We start from the raw sequence: 15,879 nt of genomic DNA on the forward strand, positions 1-15,879 counted from the left end.
CTCACCCACGGCCTCGGTCTGCAGCTCGGAGCCCGCGGGGCAAAAACGAACCCCGTCCTCCCCTCTGAGTACCTGTTCCCCCCAATGGCCATGTCCCCCGTGACGTTACCCCAGAAAGGTGCTTTGGGTCCGAGTGAAACAGACGGAGAAGGTGGACGGTGGAATCCCACTCCGTACTGACGGGATCCGCAGGCCGGACTTGCATTTTTAAAAGCGGGCCCTTCAGTTATCACTTAACTTTGATTTTACTGCTGATACCATTACAGACGTCCCCGTTCCCCCCGTTTGCCCCCGTTTGCCCCCATTTCCCGACCTCCCCCGGCCCGGCCGCCACCACACTACCATCTGTCCGCGCGTCACGTACACGTGCTTCTGGCCAATCCCTTCGCCCTCTTTCATGCAGCGCCCCGCCCCCGCCCCTCTGAGCTCTGTCCGTCTGTCTGTCCCATGTATCTGTGCCTCTGGTTCTGCTTTGTGTGCATCAGTGTGTCCTGTTCATTAGGCTCCACATGTGAGTGAGACCATACGGTGCTTGTCTTCCTCTGACTGGCTGGTGTCCCTGAGCGTAATGAAAGTGGTTTCTTCACTGCCCGTGCAGCATGAGGGATTCCCGTGCATCGTTAAAGCCAGTGGGAATGCCACCCAGACCCGCCTCTCAGTACCGGGCACGTGATCGCTGCCTTTGTTTGAAGTGTCTGAAGTCCAGCACTTTAGAACTCCCTCCCCGCCGGGGCCTGGCCCTGGAATCTGCTCCTGCCCCATGCCTGTCCCCAGAGTGTCACCGGGTGGCTGTTTGCTCTCCGCCTGTGACAGCTCATTAGTCACCTGAGACAGTCAGCCCTGCTGGTGACCTCAGGAAAATCCCCGTCTTTGTAGGGTGCCTGTAGGGGCACACAATTGCCTTCCATTTGGACACCCTTCCCATTTTTAGAAAATGGTTCATTTTAGTGGCCTTTGAAGGAAAGCCGTTCCGTGTTCAGCCAGAAGGCGGGACCCATGTGTCCTTCTGGGAGAAGACATCGCGGGAAATTGCAGTTGGTCACTGTCCTGAGGCCGGGCACTGCGCTGGGGTCAGGTCTAAGCCCCCGGGGCCTGCGCTGAGATCAGCCATGTGCTTGGAATGGGTTTTGGCTAAATTCTTCAGCTTTCTGTCTTTTTGAGGGAAAATAATGTGAACTGGCTGCTTGAGCCTGGGTTAGGAAACACAGACCAGAGCGCTCTTCTCTGTGATCCAACTTTCTCTCCCTTGGAAATTCTGCAGACTCTTGGCATGCTTGTCTGCTAAGCGCCCTGGGTCTGACCGTGTGGTTTCTGCTCTCACGCTCCCTGGCAGCGGGCACGTGGCCCCTGACTGTGGCCCGTACGCCCTCCGCGTGTGTGTGCAGTTGCGTAGAAACAACCCCTGAGGTGGGTCGAGATGGGCGGACTGGTTTTCCCGACGAGGAAACACCCTGAAACAGGCTTGTTCCTGGACAGGCCAGGGACCCAGGACGGCAGCTCCCCTCCAGTCCAGCTGTTTCCGTGAAACAACTCCCAAGACCTGCGTGGGGTGTGGAGTTTGGGGGTTTCGTTTTCGCTGAGCGGGAAGAGGCCTAGCCCATCTCCTGACTGAGAAACAACACAGGAAATTCTCGGCGCACCCGTGTGGGGCTGACGCCTCCTCCTTTTCTGTCCTTCTGCAGCTCGATCGGCTCAGGATGGGGAACCTTGCCGGGAAGCGCGAGGCCAGTGCTGAGAAGGGCCACAAGGTAAGGTGTGGGGAGCTCGGAGGCCCTCCAAGCGCACTCCTGTCCCTGGATGAAACGCCGTCCTCTGGGGGGCACTGTGGCTCCGAGCCCGGGAGACCCCAGGAGACCCCGGCCCGTGCCCAGCACTCAAGGGCAGCCAGAGCTCCTGCCCACCAGGGGCGGGGCTGCCCGGTGCTGGGGCCTCCGCAGCCCTTCCCGTGCGTGACTGTGGGGTTTTTGCAAAATGCAGAGGAACAGGGAAGGAGCAGAGGAAGACCCTGTGCGACCGTCCGGCCAGCCGGGGTGGGCTTCTCGGCACGCTTAGTGCGGCGCTCACCATGTCCGCCTTGTTCCTCTGCTTGGGGCTGGCTCCCTGCCCGGCCTCTGGTTCCCCACGGGGGTCCGGGAAGGGTGGTTCTCAGCCCTTTGCCTGCTGAGCCGCTGGCAGCGGGTGAGACTCACGCCACCATCTCCAGGCTCCTGCTGCCTCCGTCCATGCGTCCCCTGCATCCCCAGCACAACTGTCGCTTCAGGTGACGAGCACATGGGCCTGACACCAGGTGCAAAACTGGGGGTCACCCTCATGTGTAGGGGGCGGGGCTACCTGACTCATCTGGCACCTGAACTCAACACGTAATTGTGTGTGTCCAAACTCAAGACCAAGAGCAGTTCACAGGATGTCAGGGCCCTGAGGGTCCCCGCTTCTGCGCACGGAAGTGCTCCCGGGGGGTCCAGCGCACTGACCTGGTGGAGCGCCAGCCTCCGGACCCCGTGCGCGGTCGGGGGGCGGGTCGCCACAGAGCTGTCGTGACCTGGCGGCCGGGGCCCTTCTCTGGTCCGTACCTGGACTCAAGTTCTGCCACAGCCACGTGGGCCATTTCCCATAACCTGCTCTCGTTCACACCTGATCTTAGCTGAGCTTACAGCAGGGCTGCCCGCCTTCCCCTGCGGACTTCAGGCCCCTGGTGACGGGGCGGGATCCGCATCTCTAGGGCATTGTGACTGATTCGGAGCCCCCTCCGCCCCCGTTGAAAGGGGGACCGACCTCAGACGTCATGCAACTGGGTCTTGTGAACACTGAGCGGGGAACGAGGTTGTGCTTTCTGAAGCTGGTCACCTCGCTGTCATGATTCACAGTCACACTGAGCTGGGAGCTGCTGTTTCTATGGAGACCCGGCTGGGGACAGTGCCGCACCACAGGGCAGAGTGACAGCGAGAGCCCCAGGGGTCACGCCGCAGGGGCTCAGACACCGGCACGCACGCCCGCTCTGAAGCCCCCGCTGCGGCCGGCAGCTTCCTTCCTGCTGTTGGACGTGCGGTTTAGTGTCACCGAAGGGGGGGGGGGGCACATGTATGCTCTGTGTGCTGAAGCCTAACCTGCAACTTCCTCCTGATGCAGAAACAGATACAAAATCGGAAGTTTAGAAATGGTGGTTCCGGAGGTAGCGGTCCCACGGAAGCCTCTGCCATTAATCTTTCTGTGGGGTTGACAGAAAGCCCTGGCTGCCTTTCCACGGGTGGGCTCTGGGGGGCCACGGGGCTGGGCCGCCCTTGGAAACACCGCCAGGACAGAGAGCCAGGACGGGAGCGCCGGCCTCCTGAGGGTCGGCGGAAGGTTCTGGACCGGGCCTGGCCTCCAGGGGCCCTGCAGTCTCCCGCATCCCTGTTTCCCACCTACCTCGAGGGACTGGGCTTCCCCTGAACTGTTTTCCACATCTGAACGCCCAAGCGCCGGACTCGGCCCGTGGCCCGCGCAGGGGGTGGCGAAGGGAGGCCTCCGCGTCTGGCCGTCTCTCTCCCTGCTGCCAACCGCGCGAGGCTGCCGCAGGGAGAAGCTTCAAACCAGAAAACGGCAGAATCGGGATGACCGCAGCTGATCCCAACATGCCTGCACGTCTCCAAAACAGGTGAAACCCAGTGCTGGGCAATTAAAAACGCTGAAGCCCCGACAAGCAGCAATAAGGATGAAAACCCACCTGCAGCTGCAGGCGGCCTCGGACAGCCGGTCCCTGACCTTCCCTGGCTCGGTTCTCTGGCTCACAGGGGTTGTCCCGTGGGGGCCTGCCCATATTTCTGGATTTTTCTAACTAACCAGCTTAAGAAGCCAAGGTAGTTCACCCTGAAAAACAAGATCTGTGAGTGTGCAGAAATTGGATTCCAGCCTAGATTTTATAGTGGGAGGAACGTGTGCACGCGATGCTTGGAGTTAAACTGACTGGTTAGCAAGGCTGTTCTTCCGCGCCGGGTGCGCACCCAGCGGGCCCCACAGGCTGAGCGCGCAGCCTCCCTCGAGAGCCGGCGTCGGTGCATTAAAGCCGCGCGGCCTGGACGAGACTCCCTGCAGCGTTAGAAACACGTCCTGGGACAGGAGACACTGTGTTTGCAGACAAATGCACGGGCCAGAAGTACTCAGCACAGGGGGGCTGACGAGCCCCGCTGAAGACCCACGTCCGTAATGCTGTCTGTTCTAAATAATTTAGACTCAAACAGCCGTGCATTCGGGTGGCACGTAGCCCCACTGGGTGCTGGACATCCATCACCCCAGTTCCTAGGGGCCCGTGGGTACCAGCTCCTTTCTGTCAATGAAATCGGGGTCCTTCCCCCAGTCCCACATTTCCACGCAGAGGTCACTACTGTGTTCGGAAGGAAAAATGCTCCGACGCCCAGACACACGTCAGTGATGGTCCGACTTGCTGTGGGGGTCAGGACCCGAGGGAAGAGCTGAGCCAGCACGTCTCCCGCACGCGCCTTCCCGGAGCTGCCCGGTCCGGGTCTGCAGGAAGTGAAGAGCGGATCCGGCGGCCCTGCTGACGGCGTCCGTCAGCACCGGTCGGGATGAAATTCCTGAGCCGCGCTGAGTCGGTTATTAAGGCCCTGGCGACGGATCTGGGTGTTGACGGACGGGGTGGAGACAGGCTCCAGCCTGAGCCATCTCTGCGTCTCCCAGAGCGCGTTGGGGCAGGTTTCGGCTGGCGCTTCGCCCCTCTGGTGACAGCGATAGCAGCGCTCAGCTCCGAGGAAGGGCGTCCACGGGCCAGGGTGCACTCTACCTGCAGGACAGGTTTGTCCCTGAACGCAGGGGCACCAAGAGGCAGCTGCACTCGGAGCCCTGTGCCGGTCCTCTCTCCTCCACTTCCTCCCGGTGCCGCATCAGCATGCAGGTGACTGAGTCACCAATGCCTCTGAGTCACCCCTCGGTCCCTCTAATCCTGTCACGCTGTCCCCACTCTCCAGCTGTTCTTTCAACAGTAGTTGTGATGACTTAAAACGCATCCGCATGAGAAACGTGTTCCAGCAAGGACGCCCTGAGGTGGAGTCGCAGGTCTGCTCCCTCTCTGATACTCCTCCTGGTCTAGTCCAGGGGCTGTCAGGCAGAGCCCACCCCTCGATGGGACATGTGTCCCTGTCTGGTGGTCCCAGCTGCAGGGTGTCGCCCGCCTCTCATGGGTGAGGAGCAGAGAGGCAGCTGAACCTCCCACAACACACAGGAGAGCCCCCGCGCCACAGCCAGGACCTGCCAGCCTGATGGCGCCGCACCAGCGTCCAGAGGCCTGGCCAGCCCGCGTGGATGTCCCCGTCCTGCCCTGACTCGGCGCGACGGGGACGTGCCTCTCGGAGGAGCCCCTTTATGGGGCCGCAGTCCTCACGTCTCTTCACGTCCTGCCTTCACCCCCAAAGCTGCCAGGCTTGTGCTGGGCCTTCCGCTGCTTGTGTGAAGGCCGCGTCGGGCAGCATGAGGATGGCCCTGTTTAACGAGCTCGGTGCTATGAGCCTGCTTTTGTTACACTCCCCTCCCAGCGCACACACACTCAGAGGAAGGACTGGGACCGACCCCGGCCTTCCGGGGCGGCCGGCTCCCTGGATCCTCCCGTTTGGGATGCTGCCGCCCCGCGAACAGTGGGGAGAGTGTAACTCCTGCGAAGAGCAGCGGGCACCCTTGGTTTGAGCTGATCAGGTCTCCTCTGCACCTGGTGGAAGCAAGGCCTCATGGGAGCAGGGGCCCACCTGGCTTCCCAGACACACGGCGGTTGCTTGGGGGCCCCTGAGTGCCCCTTTGTGGGTGACAGTCACAATCGGAGGCATTGGAAAGGCGATGTTTCTTTAGGACATACAAGAAATAGCCACTCCTGTAGGTAAAGAAAATTTAAAAGCCCTTCCGACACTAGAGCCCACAAATTCCATCCCGTGGGTTCCCGTCCAGGTTGGCTGCTGGGAGCCGTGAGCGTGAGACGTGCCAGGGGCTCAGCTGGCGCCAGAGACGCGCGCGGGGAGCCCGAGGCCCTGGGCCCATTGGAGAGTCGTGGGTGGAGGGGGACCAGGCTTCCTGCACTTCGGGGCACTGACAAGTGGGGGCAGCAGGCACATGGAGGGGCGTGAAGGCCGTGCCACTCCAGCCAGACACCTCGATCTCAATCACACGCGACTGGAAGCTGTGGGGTCAGAACCAACGTGCTGGGCCGGGACCAAACCCTTAATTCATAATGAATGCTGTCCCCATGGATTGAATAACAGTCTCGGGGCGCGGCGTGCGCTCCAGCACATTCTCTGCCCGTCCCGCCCGAGCCGCGGACGGGCCGGGAGTCTGTGACCACGTGACCAACCCCCGCCCTCGGCGTTGAACGTCCACCTTCCCTGTGTACCTGGGACCCCCCGCCCCCCGCCTCTGAGACGCAGCAGACTTGCCTCAGCCCGAAGAGGAGGGACCCTGCCAGTTCTCACGAGTTTCGACGTTAAAGCCCCACACCTCCATCCCCGTGAGTGAAACGGGAGCCAGGCCGGACGGAGGAGTCCCTTCTCAGACAAAACTCCCGTCTCGTGCGGAGGACGGCCGTGACTGACAGGAGCGCAGAGCAAACGGGAAACCGGCACGTGACGTGAATTCACAGCCGAGGAAAGGAACCACGGGAAAGTCTTCCTGCCCCAAGTCTTCTCGTCTGACACTGACTGGGCAGCCATGAAGGGACGGGCGTGAACCCCCCGGCTCCCTCTGCCGGAGCAGGAATCGTCCGTTTGAACTACTTCCTGGGAAACGGGATAAAGCTGCAGCGTTTTCTCTGCAGCTCCTGCCGGGCCCCGTGCTGTGAGGTTCCGGCACAGAGGGTGTAAAGGCAAGGTCCCCACTGTCATCAAACAGCTTGTCTGTGACGGTGTCAGATCCCCGGAGTTGGGGGGGAGGGGTCAGGAGGGACACCGGCACCGGGGAGCCACGGAGGGGCAGGGGGCCCCCAGACCTCTGCCTGCACCAGGGGAGGAGGCAGAGGAGGGTGCCCGGCAGAGGGACAGTGAGGGTTCTGTGACTTGCTTTCTAAGGAAGGCAGTGGACGTCTGCCCCAGCTCATGGGAGGGTCCCGGCTGGACCACATCCCAAACAACACCGAGAATTGCTTTAAATTTGTCAGTACGTTAAAAGAAAGAGCTCATTTATTTCATCCCGGGATGATGTTCCATTTCTTTCGTATGAAAATACGTCCCCTGCACGGAGAGACGACTGTGTGCTCAGGCCGGGGACACAGCCGGAGGCCAGGGTCCTCTACGCACCCCCCCCTGAACCAAGGCTTCTGGGCCTCCCAGACGCGCATGGGGCCGTTGCTGGGGATGCGTAAGCAGGGGCGCGCCTTGCTGGTGACCGTCCCTCTTGTTTGTTCTCCAGGACGGCGACGCGGACCGGGGAGGGCCCGACGGGAAGAGGCGCCTGCGCGAGCTGCGCCGGGAGACCTCGGGGGACAGTGACGTGTTCGGTACGTGAGTGACAGCTGGGGGGCGAGGCCTCAGAGGGCAGCACATGCCGATGCACCCTCGTGCGGGGGAGGCTTTCATTCTGGGGGTACGTGGGTGTCTGTGCCTCTGTTCTCGTTACTGAAATCGCAGCGTGAGGGAAACGCACGCGGTGAGCCCCCCGCCAGCTTCTCGCGACCACTCTCCCCGGCGCAACCGCCCCCGTGGCTGTGGATCTGCGCCCTCCAGTTGTGGCCTTTCTGTGGTTTACTTGGCTCGCTTTTTCGTGCACACAGACATGGCAGGTTCCCCAGGTTTTCCCTCCTGGGCGGTGTTTCTCTGATCCGCTCACTCACGAGTGGGCGTTGGAAAGCCGGACAGGCCCGGTGAAACGTCACAAAGGAGGAAGTGACACTGACCCCCAGCCGAGAGCCTGGGGTGTCTGTTTTAACGACGAGGATGGCAGGGGGTGATGGGAAGAAACTTTTCTATCAAGTTGAACTTCCTTGTGGTGTCCGGTGACATAAGTGGCCCTTACACGTGGCCGTCCCTGCTCTCGGGACAGATGAACGGGATCCTGTGTGGTTCTTATGTGAAGGCTCTGGGCCCCACCTTGGCCTCATGACAGTGATGCTCGTGACTCACCCAGGACCCCACGGGCAGGCGAGGCTCCAGAGATGTGTCACGGGCTCCTGACGCAGCAGGACAGAGTCCTGTGAAGCCTGCGGCCCCGCTGTTCCATCCCGGGGAAGCGGAGTCATTGGGACAATGTCCCGGCCCCCAGGGTCGCCCAGCCCAGGCCTGTGTCCTCGCCCTGCTCACTGGCCCTGCTGCCTCGGGGTTCCGTCCCTCGGTGTGAGCCACCCTGAGGGAGGCGGACGGCGCAGCCACACTGAGGTGCCAGGCGTCTGCTTTTGAACCTATTGGTGCCCGTTCCTCGCGCTCCCCTGGAATCCAGACACCCCGGTCTGCAGGTACAGAGCCGCCGTGGAAAAGGTGCTCAGAATTCCCGGCAGGTGACGTTCTCTGAACCACAAGTCCTCAGCGGCTGCGAGTCATTTTGTCACCTGTCAGAAGCATCAGGGTTGTGAGGAACAGGCAGAGGCCACTGTCAGTCACCAACTCATTTCTGCAGGTCACACAGCCCCCAGGCTCTGAGGTGTACTGGGCTGGCCCGAGGCCCCACTGAGGACTGAACGGGTGACCCTGCAGAGCTTGTCTGTGGCCGGCTGAGGTGGGGGAGCCGCCGTCCCTGACCCTGCACCGCTCCCTCCACTTTTATTTACTTTTCCATTTTGGGAAAATCCCGCGAAGGACTGATTTCGACCCAAGCCAACAAACAGCACACTGGAGCTCGTTTTAAATGGCTTTTTGTGACAATTTTCTGACAGCCGCACTTCAGGGCGACCCAGAGGAAGAAAGCGTTCTCGGGGTGCTGTCCCAGCTTTGGGGAAGCGGACACCCCACGCCTGACACACACTGTCCTCGACCTTGGAGAACAAGGCGGAGAGGAAGTGCCATCGCCCTGCCCCTGAGTCCCCCCTTCTCTGTTGTGCTGGCCCAGGAGAGGAGCCCCCAGAAGAGGGCGCCCCTGCTCCTTCCAGGCCTGACCACAGCCGGAGTCAGAGCTCCAAGGATGGCCATCTCGCTGGCTGAGGCCCCTCCAGGGCCGCAGGGTCACCGGAGGACGTCGGGATCGGGAGAGGGCCACTTCCTGCTCCCTCCGCAGCCCCCACACGCTCAGCGCGGTGCCCCGTGCCCGCAGGGCAACGCCCCTGAGCATCACCTGGGAAACGTCCGCCGGGCCTTGGCTCCAGCAATGGAGATAGCCTCCCTGCTCCTGTGGGAGCCGCCCCGTGAAGTGCCGTCTGCGGGGCAGCCGGAGGGGGGCCAGGGGGCCGGGGCCACTGTCGCTGACCCCCCACCAGGGCCGCCGCCTCCCAGATGCCGGCCCTTCGCGCCACATCATGACCGGGCGCCGCCCTGGCACAGACGTGGTGCGTGGTTACCTGCACGCGTCCTTTTCTCCTCTGGCTGGACTCCCTCTGAGGCTCCTTTTCCTGAAGGTGACGGGTCCCTGGGCCGTGGCATCTGCCAGTGACGGCGTGATCAGGAGACCGCGCCTCACCTGCGGCCCTACCTCCCGTCTCTAAGGCAACCTCTGCCGTCCCCAAAAGTGCCACGCAGACCAGACGTCCTGAGGCCAAGCAGGTGAGGGGCACACGCATGTGCACTTGTGCCCCAGAGCATGTGCATGTGTGTGCAAGCATGCACTGTGCGCGTGTGGGAATGTGTTTGCACTCACATGCTTCGAAATGACCTTTCAACGAAGTACCTCTGACGCTCCGTGAGTGACTTTGTTCTTCGAATCACGAGTTGCCAGGATCGCTTTGGCTTCAGTGTTTCCATGGGAACGGTGTCTGCAGACCCGGCTGCAGCTGCTGGTGCAGTTGTTCTGACCTTCTGTGCAAACCCACGTGACGGTGAAGCCCCCACCCCGCGGCCCCTGGGCGCTGAGGACAGCGGCCTGCTCCCGACCAAGGAGCCCCGTCCCCTGAGGCCTCAGGTGTCTGGCGTCTGCCCTTCCCGTGCCCCAGCCCACAGCTCCGCCCTGCAGGTGGCTCTTGTGACCTTGAGAACAGGTGGGGACCAGGAGGCAGTGGGCTTCCGTTCCGACGCAGTGGGGACCCCACTGGGCAGTGTCCTCACAGACACCAGACGTCCTATGGGCATCCCTGCTCCCTGAGGCCACACCGGCCCATCTCAGGGGAAGCTGGTTGGTCGCCTTCGGCCTTGCAAACGAGGAGACAGGGCGCCGTGTCACGTGCGCGAGAGAGCGGTGTCTCCACGGAGGATGGGGCTCGCCGGGCCCCACAGGTGAGAGCAGGGGGCGGCGGCCGGCGCACCTGCTGTGTCGCAGGTGGGCTGAGCGCGTCCCGTCCTGTCCCACTGGTTCCAGGACAGGGTGACGCTCTGGTCCATCAAAGGCCCGTTCCCAGGGGGCAGGGACAGCGCCGCAGGGAGACCCGGGGAGGGGGGACCACTGCCGCCCCCCCTGGGTGCCCACCCTCAGGTCCTGGCCCTCACAACGCCGTGTGCACCTCGGGGTCACTTAAGGGCGACAGAGCCACAATGGGGCAGCTGAGCACCCTCCAGAACAAAGAGGGCCACAGGCCTCACCGCGGCACAAACAGCAGCTGCGGTGGGCGTGGCCCGTGGGCAGTGGCCCGGCCGCGAGGGACCGGGACGCAGCACCTCCGCGCCCGCTGGGCCTCGGGTCCCGATTTGAACGCTCCCACGTTAGGTTTCCCTCAGGTAGCGCTGCTATTTCTCATCTCCCTCGTGGACGTGGGAGCTGCCGTGGGGCTGTGGGACTGTCCCCTCCCAATGCCGCGGCCACTGCCCTCCCTGCAGCGGGGGAGGTGTGGGCACCCTGAGTGTCACTGGTCCCAGCGGAGAAAAGGCTGCCCCTCCAGGACGCCCGGGGCCGGGCCCCGCTCACCCCCCTTGCTCGCCCCGCAAACTTCACCACCAGCGTTCCCTAAACTGAAGAAACTGGCCTTTAAAGAGGAAAACGAAGCCGCTTGCTGAGCTCTTGGCTGGCCTTGCCCCTGGGAGCGAAGGCTTTGGGGGGGGTTCAGAAGCGCCCGCACCTGCTCCGGCAGGTGCCCTCACAGCTCGGGCATTGTGACGGCCGTGCCGGGGGCGGGGGCGGTTAACAACCGGCTTCCCCTGAGATGGGCCCACGCAGGTGACTGCGACAGCACCTTTCCTCCGCGTGGAGACTCCTGTCCCGCCGCCCGGGGTTCTCTCTCTGCGGGCGCTTCACTGAAGACTCCTCTCCTGGAAGGGTTTCAGGTCACTCTTGTCCTGAGAAGACAGCGGTGGCCGCCGCGGGCTGGTACGGGCCGCGCCGTGGGCGCCCCCTCGGAGCCGGGACTGTCTGTGAAAAGCAGACATTGTGTGTGGGCCCGTCCCCGCTCCAGACATTTGACACCATTGTTCCTGAGGCTTCCAGGGACAGAAAGAGCCTCTGCCCCTGTCCCCGAGAGAAAAACCTGGAAGGAGCCCTCTCGCGGCTAAACCACCCAAGAGTCCGTGGAAGGATGAAGTCTGATGCTGTAACCCGTGGACTGAGCTGTCCAGCAGAACAGAACAGACATAAGCCGCACCCGGTTCCGGTGCTTTTCCGGGTCACGCATGAGGAGAGTGTGCTCTGAACACTTACAGGTGTTTTCAGAAATGTGGTGGGGAAACTGGCACCGCCTTTTAGCCAGGAGAAGGGGCGCCAGGCAAAAGTTAAGTCTGAACTTGCCTCCCTGTTCATTGGCGACACAAAGCCGGAGCGAAGCGATGCATCCGTGCCCGGTGTCAGGTTGTGCACGCGTGTCCTCGGCGGGGTGTGGGCGGCGTGCGCTTGCTGCTCCCCCCCGCCCTCCACTCGGTAACTTGGGGAGAAAGCAGGTAGTGCCGGGCAGCCGGGCCTTCCGGAGAGGGCGCCGGAAGCGTCCCTTTGACGGCGACTCCTGGTGTTTCTTTACCCCACGGTGGCCGCCCCGGCCCGGACTAGCGTTTGCGAAGCTGCAATCAGCAGCAATGTCACAGCTTTTGCTGGTCACAGACAGACAACGTGGGTGCTATTGCACGAACCGCTTTGGCTTTTTTCCCCCCAAGACTTTGAGGGGCAGTTCTTCCAAATGAACCATCTTGTGTTATGTGACCATCCAGCAAACACACGACAGAGCTGACAGGGAGAGAAAAGGTGACGTGAGAAAACTCTGCCCACCGGTTCTGGCAGGACGTGCGCGGGCGTGGCGGTCGGGGAGGCGCGTTTCAGCTCCGTAGCGGGCGCTTTGTCATTTACACGTGATTCCGTGTTCGTAAATCCCCTAAGGAGCAGAGCAGCGCCCCCGCTCTACGAAGAGCGAGGAAGAGTGGGAGGGCGGTCCGTGCCCGTGCGGGCAGGTGACGCGGGAGTTCCGCCATCGCCCGGCTCACAAATGCACTTTACAGAAGTGTCAGGCCTGTGACGTTTGTTCTGGGGACAGAACAGGCGCTGCAGCTTCGTCTCCGGGCTTCCTCCCGGTCCTTCCCCCTCTGGCTTCTCGGGCACAAAGGGGCGCGAGGGCTCCTGCCTCCCTCTGCTGACCCCTCCCTCCGACCCCGGCGAGTCTGTCCGCAGAGCAGCCCCCGCCCCCCCAGCCAGGCCCGGGGTCCCGTTCACCCACGTTCGCAGCCTGAGCCTGGTTCCGGGGCCCCGCCCGGGTTCCCGAGCGGCCCTGCCGTCTGAATTGAATGTAACGCACCCCAGAGGACTGACCCCCTTTGGGCACACAATCTTCTTGTTTAAAAATATTGTCACTGACTGTATTCATGGCATGAAGCCAGGGCCACCTGTTTGAAGTTGCCTCCGTGTGAAGCCACAACGCTTCGCCCGCGCAGGTGCCTGGGGCCGCGGCGTCGGCTCTCGGTGCAGACGCGGGCCAACGAAGCGCCTGCACTCTGGCGCCCAGACTCTGGCTTCGGCGGCTGTCCTGCTCTAACGGTCCCTTCTGGGTCCCACTGAGGCCGCACTGGCTGGGTGCTCCTTAGAGCTTCAGTTAGACCGCAGGTCACAGAGGCCAGCGCGCTCTGTCAGCCAAGGGCAGACGGGGAAGACCTGAGGCTCTGCGGCCCGCGGTTCATGCTGTGCTGGCTCCACCCGGCCTGTCGGGGGGGCAGGGGGGCACGTTGTTTGGGGGGGTGTTTCTGCTTTTCTGTGGCAGGTCTACCCCACAAAAGGGAGCAGGGAGCATGCGGCCTCTGCTCGGTCCCCAGAGAGGACAATGGGCCCATGTCTGCGCAAGGCAGTGGGGAGTGGACCTGAGACTGCCCAGGGCCAGGACTGGGCTCCTCCACCTTGTCGGGCACCCAGGAAGAGGCCCCTGCGCCATAGCGACCCTGGGCTGCACTGGGAGCTTGATCCTGGGCCGCACCGTCCTTCCTGAGCAGCCTGCGGGGACCTGACGGCCGGCGAGAGGTGGTGGCCTGAGCCCTCGGCCAGAAACGTGGTTCTTCCCAGTCGCAGCCCAGCAACCCCAAGAGGAGTTTCAGGTGCGACATTCGTATCAGGTGCGCCTGGGTCTCCCACGCAGGCCGGAGGGGAGGGCGCGGCCTCCTCCTCGCACAGGATACACCTGCTGCCGCTGCTCTCAGGACCCGGTGGGAGGCCCTCGGAGCCTTCTGGAAGGACCACAGGGACGAAGGGCCAAAACGAGGTCAGGGGGAGAACGCGGCCCGGTTGGAGGCTGGGCGCGGGGCTGGGGACAGCCTGCTTCCTTGTGGTCGTGTAGAGTCACGACCGTCAGAACAAAGTGACTGTGGGAATGGCCAGAGGCGCACGGGGCCCAGACCCGGCGTGAATGCCGGGCTCCTTTGGGGCAACCTCATTATCTTGTCGCCATCTGTGCCGGGGAAGCCAGGCGTGCGGCCTGCCATCCTGTGCGTGACGCAGAAATTCAGGCCCCGAGAGGGGCGCAGTGGAACCCCCGGCCCGACCCTGCTGTGGGAGGGCTCAAGGGGTGAGCTATTTAGAGAAAATAAAAGCTACATGTTCTGGGCACACAAAGGCAGCATTGCTGTGCGCTGGGTGGGTTGATAAGACTCGTTTGTGAGAAGGTTTTGAAGAAACCCCTGCGGGAGCCGGGCGGGCGGCCACGTGCCTCGCACGGACGCGGAATTTCTGCCACAGCAAGTCCATGCCACACCGAGGCCTTTGTCTCCCTCGCCCTCCGCGGTGACCCCAAGCAAGCCCGCCCGGGACAGAAGTGTTCTGCAAACAAGGAGGGTCCTCTTCAGCCCTGGCCCACTCGGGCAAATTCCAGGGCCCGCGGCCCCGCTGCCGGGCCGGAGACGCGCAGGCTCCGCCAGCTGAGAAAACAGACAAGCAGACAGGAAGCAATTTAGGGAAACAGAGGCAGCTGCTCTGCGGGGCTGACCACGACAGAACCAGCAGGCCTCTGGGGTGGAGGGCGGGGACAGGGCGTCAGGCCACCGCGGCCTTGACAGGACAGCGATGCCCGAGGACACGGAACAGGGCGTACCTGCCAGGTGCCTTGGAGACCAAGGAAATGCAGGCGGGCGCAGGTGTCCTTGGTGCCGCCACTCGGGCGTGAGCTGGGGGCTCGTCCTGGGACACTTAGTTGTGGGGTCACAGCAGCTGTGTGGATAGAATGTGGAGATGCAGCAAACCCGGCCGGTGGTGGCAAAGGGGGGAGAGGAACAGGGGTGGTCTGGGCAGTCCTGTCGGGGGAGAGGCCGCGGGAGGCGGGCGCCTGCCTGCCTGCCTGCGGGGGATGACGTGGGCCGGAGCGGCCGGACGCAGGGCGTAAGTCGGGCCACCAGCCTTTAGCGGGAGCCCCTCAGTCATGCCAGCAGCGTCCCTCTCTTCAAATAGCCGACACCATCCCCGATGTCGCAGCCTGCGTGGCGGTATCGGCACCGTCACAACGACACCGACATTGGCTGGGGCTCACTCTAGCCATGAGGTCAAGGGGCATGTGGTCAGTGGCGTTGCTGTGACATCACGTCCGCGCGTCACGGGCTCAGCTCTGGCAGCGCAGTGCCAGCAGAAGCTGGGCTTTCCTGTGATCGAAGCTGACATTAATTCACAAATCAAAACCGCACTCGGCCCTCCAAAGCGCTGCGTGTCTGCAGCTTTCGGCTTCTCCCGACCCCTGTGCTCGGGGAGAAGCTGCCCTCCGGGTACAGAGGCCCTTCTCTGCGCCTCAGCAATGACCCTGCGCAGGGACACAAAGCCGCACTGTGGGGAACATGTTAGTATTCCGATGCGTGCGTGTTTGGTTAAGGCATGTAACCCGGTACAATGCAGGCTCTGTCGTCGGCCACGGAAGCCGAGGCCCAGCTGGAAAATCGGGCTGTTTCCGGGGAAACTGTAAGTTCGCTTCGCGTCCCTGCCTGCACCCCCTGCCGCTCTATGCTCCCCCGCGGCCGAGGTGAACCAGTGGTCATGGGAGGCACGTGTGTTCTCTGCGCGTGTTTCTGAGGCCCAGGCTGTGTGGGGCTCACCTGCCGCCTCTCCCAGGAGCGCGGCCACCGTCTGCCTGTTGTGTCCCCACTCGCCGGCACCAGTGCTCTCCGTGGGGCGGAAGTGGCTCTGCTTTGTAAACAGAGGCCACTGTGCCGGCGGCGTGGTGACTGTCACTCATGATCCCTGTGATGTTCTGGACCAGTGCGGGGCCCTGGGCCTTCTGTTTACACATGTGTGGAAGTGTGTGCTGTGGACACACAAACCTGTTTACATGCATGTGGAGGTGTGTGCTGTGGATCCACAAACCTGTTTAGACGTGTGTAGACATATGTCCTGTGCATACACGGACCTCTCAAGTAGGGGTGGCAAAGGAAAAGGACCGTCCCTAGTCCGTCCCCTTCCGGCCCC

General features: G+C 62.8%; 1 protein-coding gene across 3 annotated transcripts in view; it reads left to right on the forward strand.

Moving 5' to 3' along the window:
* MBP (myelin basic protein) overlaps positions 1 to 15,879 on the forward strand; it is a 62,130-nt gene that overhangs the window by 14,752 nt on the left and 31,499 nt on the right. For all 3 annotated transcript variants that reach the window (XM_090285377.1, XM_090285376.1, XM_090285378.1), the window contains exons 2-3: positions 1,683 to 1,748; positions 7,378 to 7,465. In XM_090285377.1, coding sequence (XP_090141503.1) covers positions 1,698 to 1,748; positions 7,378 to 7,465 — 139 coding nt within the window. In that variant the 5' untranslated portion in view covers positions 1,683 to 1,697. The remainder of the gene's footprint in view (positions 1 to 1,682; positions 1,749 to 7,377; positions 7,466 to 15,879) is intronic.

This window comes from Furipterus horrens, unplaced genomic scaffold (assembly GCF_987537825.1).
Source record: "Furipterus horrens unplaced genomic scaffold, mFurHor1.1.pri manual_scaffold_8, whole genome shotgun sequence".
Taxonomy (NCBI): Eukaryota; Metazoa; Chordata; class Mammalia; order Chiroptera; family Furipteridae; genus Furipterus; species Furipterus horrens.